Consider the following 9,113-nt stretch of genomic DNA (forward strand, 5'->3'; position numbering starts at 1 on the left):
AAGAATATTACGTAAAACGAGATCTATTACCCCCTACCCCTGAGTAAGAAATCGTAAGAAATCCTTGACCATAAATTACGTAAGATATTTACCTTACGTAATTTATGGACGGCCCCTAATAAGTGCTATGGTGCTGCTCAGCACTATAATTCGCAACACCAGTGAAAATCAACTGAATATTTTAAGAACGTATTTTCCTCATTTTTATTTTAATTAACAAAAATCTGAATCTAATAAAGCAGGTATTATTAACGCATATATAATTTTAAAATAGCTTATACATGTTATATTAAATGATAGAAAAAACTCATTTAAGAGCTTAAAATGTGATATTATATTCTAAGAAGAATGTCAGTTGTTTGTGTACATATGTATAAATATACACAAACAATTGATATTGCACACTGGGGTAATACAGTACGTAAATTACGTGTACAGTAAAACCTGTCTAAACCCGAAAAAAAAAATTCGGTACCGTGTGAATCCGTTTTACACAGAGGTTTTACCGTATATAAATTAATCAGATAAATAATAATATGTATAATTTACATTATTATATAAATTACATGTATTAATAAACATTTATATGAATCGATTTTTAAATATTTATTCTAAATATGATAACACATTCAATTGTTATCTTAACAAATTTCATTTAACAATCGATGAAATGAAGATTTATTTTGCTAAACTTTAAATATAGAAAGTTCAACAGTTTCATTTTTCAGTTTTCTAATCTCAAGTATTAAATTTTTGAGGTAAAATTCGTCATACTTTTATGAGTCACAGTGACTCATACCTTTATATATACATTTATGTATTTTAGCAATATATAATTATAAAATTAACGTATTTATTTGAAAAATTACTCTATTTCTTTAACTAAAATGTAATAAATAATATAAATATACAGTGGTGTTGTAAGTAATTATCCTGAATTGCTACTTAGGCAAGCTTTCAGTCGACTTTATTTTATGTTCCCACCACACGGAAATGAAAAAATATATTTTAAAATAATCTGTAAAAAGCTTCGTGCTCCTTGGTATTTTTCTTCTCTAAGATGACACTTAAAATTTCCATAATGCATCTCCATTTGGTCCATTGAAGTTCCATAATCCTGTTATTAATGCTTAAAACAGTAAGGACTGGATATTGGAGCTTCTAAGAATGTTTAATTTTATATGTATGCTTAATTTTTAATAGATTTAAATTAGATTTAAATTAAAATTTCTAAGAAGAAAATAGTTTAATTTAGCTGTTTATTAATTAATTGAAAATATTTTAAAATAAGTTTCAATATTAGTCATTGACTCTTTGTGTTTCAAAATTATTTTTATTTTTTAAATAATAGATATTTATCTAATTATTAAATTACTAATTTAAACAAATGCCTTATTTCTTTATTGTAAAAATTAATTCATAAATACTGTAATTAAAAATTTAATTTTTTATTATTTATGTTAAAATTTTTAAATTAATTTTTAAAAAAAATAGTCTGGAGTTTGTGAAAGAAGAGTAATTTAGAAATTACAGTACTTAAAATATATAATCCCGTATAAGAAAGTTGATATATTTTTATATTTCAATTTATTGTACGATATAAACATTCAGACCTTGTACAATATATGTGTACTGTATAACTCATTTATATCCTGCGAGTGCATGTAAAGGCATCGAGTTTATCGAAATGATGTAATATTTAAAGAAATAAGAGGTTTATGAGGTTTACAATTAAAGTTTTAAAAATTTGCAAAGAAAAACTTCAATATAATCGATAAAATATTTTTTATTTATTTTTTCGTTAATTTTAAAAACAGTAATATTAATTAACAAGACAGATTAATTAAATACACATTTTAAAAAATGCATTAATGTTGTCATTTAAGCATATTACTTAATAAAAAAATAACATATATTTNATACCCGGGGCAACTTCGTCAATTTCTCTCTTCTTGTAAAGTTGTAATTATTTTAATTATTTTTATTTCCAAACTGCTTTTAACCAGTTCTATAGTAAGGTAACATTCCAATAGACAATATGCAAAGCTTTTTTTTCAGTTTACAGCAGTATTTATTACACAAAATTTAAGTAAAGCTTAACATGCCGATCTTGCCCCGGTCTCCCCTATTTATCATAAACCATAGAAAGTAATTTTAAATGTATAACAAAATACAGTATATATTTAAACCATGAAGATAAGCTAAAAACAATAATAATTTCCGACTTAATAAATGTTTTATATAGGTCTATTTTATATGATAAGCCCAAAGAATTGCGAGATTATCGTTATTAATGGTATACTTTATAATTGTAATATAAACTGAAAATAAAGATAATATTTATGAGCTAAAAGCAATAAAGAAGATGAAACACTTTGCTGTTTGTTCTAAAAAGTATAACTTTTTAACAAATGTTGTTTAGTAATAATAAAACTGTTTGTGTTTGTGTAATAGCTGCAAATGTAGTAATTTTTCTCGAATAATTTACCCAGTTAGTTGGTAATTTACTTTTGTAACACATACCTTATCATAGATCTAGGTAAAAGACATAAACTAAAATGATTTCTCATTTAATATTTTTGATTATTTTCTAAGTTATTTTACAGAAATTAATGAATATAGTATAGAATATAGAATATTGAGCATTTCATTAGATCTACTTTGCATTTTATATTTTATTCACAAAAATCATTCTTATTTTTTTAAATAAAAATGATTTTTGTGCATAAAATACACTATAAATACATATATAGTCTATTTTCGAATAAGATTTATATATTATTCAAGTATATATATATAATAACAGTTGACACTTAGTTGTACTATAGAAAATTATCAAATTTGAATCTTTGTTTATAGTACATAAGAAAGTTCATTTTAAATATACTGTATATATAACTGGAAAACATTCTATAGTACAGTACGTAGGTTTCACCTATTACATAAACGCTCTCCTATTGTAACTTTATACCATAATCATTACTGCTATTATTTTAAAGCAGGTGATGTAAACGAAACAGTTATTTTTTCACATGCTAACAATGCAAATAGTACACAATGGTGTCGTAAAAGAGTACAGATTCTTTTCAAAATTGTATCAAAAAATGAATAAGTTGCAAAAAATATATTTTTTATAATCACATTTTAAAAAATGCATTAATGTTGTCATTTAAGCATATTACTTAATAAAAAAATAACATATATTTTAAAATTATCGAATAATGATTATTACATACAACAAAGATCAATATGTATGTTTTGACAGGAATCTTCGGAAAATTATCCAATCCAATCTTTGAATCCTTTCCAACCTTTCTGCACTTGTTCCCAGCCTTTTTTGGAAGCATCCTTAGTTTTTTCCCAACCTTCCTGTGCGAAGTCTTTGCCTTTGGATCCCCATTCTTTGGCCTTCGATTTAGTTTTGTCCCAGACGTCGGAAGCTTTCTCTTTAAAATCGTCGAAACGATCTTCCGCTGTAATTAAGTTCAACAGTAAAACTATAAAGAACAGAACAAAGTAAAACTTCTTCATTGTAAATTAATATAACTTTCTTTAAAGTTCTGAAAACTTTGGGACGTTTGTGGAGTTCTCTTTATAAAGTTCTCTTTATAAAGTTTTCCAAGTATTCTTTTCTATAGAGACTATATATCCAGGAAATCAGCTGATAACGTGACCAATCACCTTCCTTGTTTATTTAACGGATGTCGTGTCAGTGTGAAGTAACAAGATATGACTTATCATATGCCCTAATAAGTGCTATGGTGCTGCTCAGCACTATAATTCGCAACACCAGTGAAAATCAACTGAATATTTTAAGAACGTATTTTCCTCATTTTTATTTTAATTAACAAAAATCTGAATCTAATAAAGCAGGTATTATTAACGCATATATAATTTTAAAATAGCTTATACATGTTATATTAAATGATNGTTATATGAAACTAATGGTTAGCATTCTTGATTAAATAAATCTAATTATGTCTAAAAAGTTACTGGCCAGTATCCAATAAAATATGAGAAAATATATTTAATACTTCACGGGTTAATGGAAAAAACAAAATATGGCCATTAAGCAGTTTTATTTGTGGCACTTGGTATAACATGCCATGCTTTCTCCACTGCACCGTTTAAGTGTTTTAATGAGCTGTATTGTTTGTCATCAGCATATACTGTTCTTGAGAGAACACACCCAGAGGATTTTACTGTACTGTACACCTAAATAAAGTTGGACTTTTTGTTTGTCTGTACAGTTTTTTCCACCACTATTAATATTTTTATTTAACAAAACAAAAATATAACAAAAGGAGTCTATTTATATAAAAATGAGCACATAATCAGATATTAAATTATACTAGTTTATAATCGAGGTGCAGTCGATTTATGCGGTATCAATGCGACGAATTACATTCATTTTAAATATTTTTAAATCGAAATCATCTAGAATTTTAAATTCATTCACTGCTTTATCGTTCGTTGTTGTTGAGTGGATAAAACTACTGACCATTTTCTTAGTAATTGATCCCGGATTCAAGAGCAAATTGACCACGAGCAGTTTTCCGGGTTTTCTCCACGTGTTTAATACCTAAATTTTTTCACAGAAAATCTCTCCCAGGAAGCATTTCCTTTGTATATTGCCTATGTGTTGCGTTGGCTTATCCCACCATTGGACTGCAATTTTAAAAATTTCAGACCTATAAATTCCTACTGTCGTCTGTCTGTCCTTCCTTAATCTCGAGAAAAGAGTTACGTAGATAAACGTAGAGACTAGCTCTAGAAAGCTTAGGGGAAGGAAGCTCCGATTAACTATATACGAACTTCTTACGCAAACCGAAAGTGACATTATTTCAATTCAAAAATCTTTCCCTGTAAGGAGTTAGATATATGACGGTATGGTTCTGTTGCTAGCAGGAATAAACAGGGACAAGACCCTACGAATTTGAAGCGGATAGCATATATTTTAAATGAAATAAATCAAAAATATGATTAAAAATTGCAACCCGGCATTGTGACAATGTCATTACAGATTAAATAACTAACAAAATAAAATGCAGAAAGTTCTAATTAATTTATTTAATTTTTTCTTGTTCGTAAATACAAACTATGAAAAATATATAATTGAATTATACATAAAAATTGTTATTATAATAGAACTGTAACTAAATACATAATTTAAAATATAAAAGTTTTGTACTACGTATTCGATTTCTTGTATATGCTTGATCGTCAAAAAGTCCTTACAAATGTCCATTTCATGGTATGAGTCCTACGTTATTATGATATTCTGTTCTTTTCTGAACATGTCTATTTCCATTGATGTCTTCTGTCACAATAGTTCGTTGAACAATTTCTCCACCGTTAGTTTGTCTTACTACTGTTTCTTCATATTCTGCTGGTGCTAAGCCTCCTCCAAATCCAGTAGATACTATGGGATTCATGGGAATCCTTCCATTATATGTTGGAATATAATCACGTCGACCTCCAATTCTCCTACCGTTTGGATAGCGGTAAATACTTTGAAAATCTCCAATGTCAACTGCAAAAGTCAAAATTATTGTAAGTAATGCGGTGTAAGTGATTCCCGTTGCCATTGCTGCAAATGTTCTGGATATGTTTTGTTGCTATGTATTCACTTATATATATATATTGGTGAAGTGATTTATTCATATAATAATTACGTAGACATTCATATTTCATGTTTTAGATTTTCCTTATTCTTTTTATATCTTCTATTGTTTTAACGGAAGTATTAACTTATCTCTAAAAATATCTATAAGTAATAATAATACCGAGAAAAAATAAACAATTTAGTTTTATGAAAATGAGGGAAAAAAACTGCAAAANTTTTGTTATAGTAAAATCTAAAATTCTTACTTATTTGCTCAATTTTTACATAATTTATAGCATTTCTGTGTGAAGCATTTATCTGTAAATACTTACAGGTAAATGCTTAACGCTTAATGAACGTTTGATGGTTCATTAAGCATAATCGTTGGTACAGAATTTAAATTCGGAATACTTGCTAATAAAAATAGAATGGGCTATTTACTAAAGGTAACTTATTCATAAAGTAAAATCGAAGAGTTAGAGACTAAGTAAATTACTTAAGTTTTAAATTATTTTTAAATACAGTAATTAGATTAGGAGTACAGCTAACAATCTAAAATAGTTTGGGGGAGTTGAAAATTTATATTACTTAAAATCAATTTTAAGTTATAAAATATAACATCATATTTTACTAAGACAAGTAATAGTAAATGCTGTATGTATCATGTACTAAAGCAACGTCAGCTTTTCTGTTTAGAACAGAAATAATATACTGTATTGACTTCTAGAGCATAGATAATTATATTTTGATTAGAATATCTAATCATATAGGGGAGACCGGGGCAACTTCGGCATGCGGGGCAAGTTTGTCAAGCGCTTTTTTTTTAAAAACAAATTAAAAGGAGACTTTGGTTATAGGTTAGGCAGTTGAGTTTTATTGGTGGCTTGTTGAGTGTAGTGTTTTTATTGTTCCCCANAGATTAAAATTAATCGAATTTGCAGAAATCCAATAGATATTCTGGAGTGAGATGAACGACATTATCTATGTTAGAAATATGTAAACGTAACATCTGGGTTTCATAGTAATTGGTCGAACGGCCTAGGAGTGTATAGCGAACAAACAAACATCCTCATTTATAAACATAGAAGATTAGAGTACGATTTTTCTAATTTCTCAATAGAAATCACGAAAAAAAAATCTTCATAACCTTTAACTTAAATCCTGCAATAAATATAAAACTCAATTTAATTATGTTTATTATATAGGCCTACTTAATTACTATTTATCGCTAAATTACCTTCCAAATTGTTCCCCTTCTGCTAATGTATCTGGCAAATGAGTGTGTAAAGTTTCTGGTAAAAGCAAGACTAGAAGCCCACTAGTGATTGAAAACGTGCCAAGTAAAGTTAACGGCAATGCTTGATGAACAATCTCTCCCTGATTATGTAAATATAAAAAACATATTCGAGTAACAGAAATTTATTCGCTTTATAAATTCTTCGGCAACTTACCAATTCTTTCAAAAATGGCACAACTAAAGTTCCTATCCGAGCGCACATGGAACTCGTACCCATGCCAACATTTCTAATAACAGTAGGATAAATCTCTGACGAGAAGATGTATATAATTAAAAATGATGCCGATACACATAATTTCGCCATTACTGCGAAAAATATCCTCAATTCTAATAAATCTAAAATAATAATTAATTATATTTAGTATAAAATATCATAAGTTAATTTTATGTACTGTACAAATTAAACGTTACTTGAAGGTACAACTGCAGCTAAGATGCAAATGATGCCACTGGAAATAAGAAATCCAACTTGAGGCCTACGACGACCGATATATTTAATTAATAACATTCCTAATGTTGCAGCAGGAAATTCCACTAATCCACTAAAGAAAAAATATAACAATGGATGTCCCCCTATCTCGTTGGCATTTAAAGATAATCCATAATAACCGAAAGCCGAAGAAAACCTGATATACAAATTTTTAAATTACAATTTAAATGTTAATAGGCCTACTCTAATATTTATATAACATAAGATTTCTCTGACAAACTTACCATGCGTAACATAGAATTAATGTTTTTTTCCTCAAGTTTGGTGTTTTAAATAAATCTAGAATGTTTGCTTGGCGCTTCTTTTTATCTCCCATTTCCTATATTAAAATACAAATTCACGCTTTACATAATTTACTGATATAAAAACATTCGACTAATATGACATATTAGCCGCATGTTCTTATCAATGAATTATTAAATTTAAAAAAATAATCTTATCCATCGTTTACTAATTAATAATAAATAGCATACATTCTTAATTTTTTCAGATAAAAATAATACAATTTCTCTCAGATTTTCAACTTTAATATTGTTTTCTTTTAAGCATCTTTTCAAAATAGTTTCGGCTTCTTCCAGGCGATTTTGAGACAATAACCAACGAGGCGACTCTGGAACTAGCCTGTAAAAATTATAATTTATACTAAATAAATATATTAAACAATATAAATTTATAGAAATATAATCAATCATTTACCAATAAATACTTAAAAGGAGGAAGAATGGTAACGTAGCTATAAGTTGAATGTAAAACCAATCCCTGACCAACCAGACAATAGCAGGTAATATAATATAAGCTGTTGCCCATCCGTATTTCTGAATTAATCCAACATGAGAACGATATTCTTTACCGACACATTCCATAACTGTAAATGCATTGAAGAAGATCATTCTATTTTATGAATGTAAAATTAAACTTAAAACAATGTGAAATCATAGAATGAATGTTATACTAAAAATGCAATATACTGACCCAAAACATACATGCATATGTATGATCCGGATCTAAAGAATGCTATAAAAAATCGTGAAGCTGCAAATAGGGTATAAGTTGGAGATAGCATACATATTACTCCCGAAATGCCCGCACCAATAACACAAACTAAGCTAATTCGTTTCCTACCGAATCTATAAATGAATAAAGTAAATGGGTAATAAATTAATCTAAAACATATATTAATAATATAATAATTTATGCTTTAATTTACCTGTCAGATAACTGTCCACATATAAACATTGAAACNAAAGCTCCGGCTCTAGCAATAGCCTATAGAGAAGGGTCTGTTGTCAAATGTGAAAATTTTCGCCATAAAAGTGAACATTTTTATCGTTATTAAGTTATGTAAAGTATTTATTTACCGAGTTTTCTATGAAAAGCAACGCTTGCCTTATCGAAACTCTTTATTTCATAAATTGCCGTTCCATAACCATAGCGAGCCATTATCAAGCGTTGTTTTGGAACTAATCAGTTCTCGTAGAAAATTCTGTAAATTAACTATTAAAACGCGATTTCAGTATTGAATATTTATTTATTTAGCAGTTTTATTATTCCATAAAACATATATTGTTTTATACGAAGACAATGATTTAATACGTTCAACTCCAGAAGTCTTTTTGTTACTATGAGGTTCAGAGAGAAAAATGTGCAAAATAATATAATTAATTTATTTGGAAATGCTGTAATTATTTTAAAAATTATAAAATTAATTCTTTAATTAATAA

General features: G+C 27.6%; 1 protein-coding gene across 1 annotated transcript; it reads right to left on the bottom strand.

Moving 5' to 3' along the window:
- Positions 1 to 6,838: 6,838 nt before the first annotated feature.
- On the bottom strand, positions 6,839 to 8,832 carry LOC111632212 (organic cation transporter protein-like). The gene is made up of 9 exons (XM_023376591.1): positions 8,779 to 8,832; positions 8,600 to 8,658; positions 8,365 to 8,519; positions 8,089 to 8,257; positions 7,866 to 8,013; positions 7,617 to 7,711; positions 7,314 to 7,528; positions 7,057 to 7,238; positions 6,839 to 6,982 (listed from the first exon to the last, which is right to left on the bottom strand). Exons 1-9 carry the CDS (start codon positions 8,830 to 8,832, stop codon positions 6,839 to 6,841), a joined length of 1,221 nt encoding a protein of 406 aa, XP_023232359.1.
- Positions 8,833 to 9,113: the final 281 nt, after the last annotated feature.

The sequence above is a fragment of the Centruroides sculpturatus genome, unplaced genomic scaffold (assembly GCF_000671375.1).
Source record: "Centruroides sculpturatus isolate CEXI.00-Female unplaced genomic scaffold, Cexi_2.0 scaffold407, whole genome shotgun sequence".
NCBI classification, from domain to species: Eukaryota; Metazoa; Arthropoda; class Arachnida; order Scorpiones; family Buthidae; genus Centruroides; species Centruroides sculpturatus.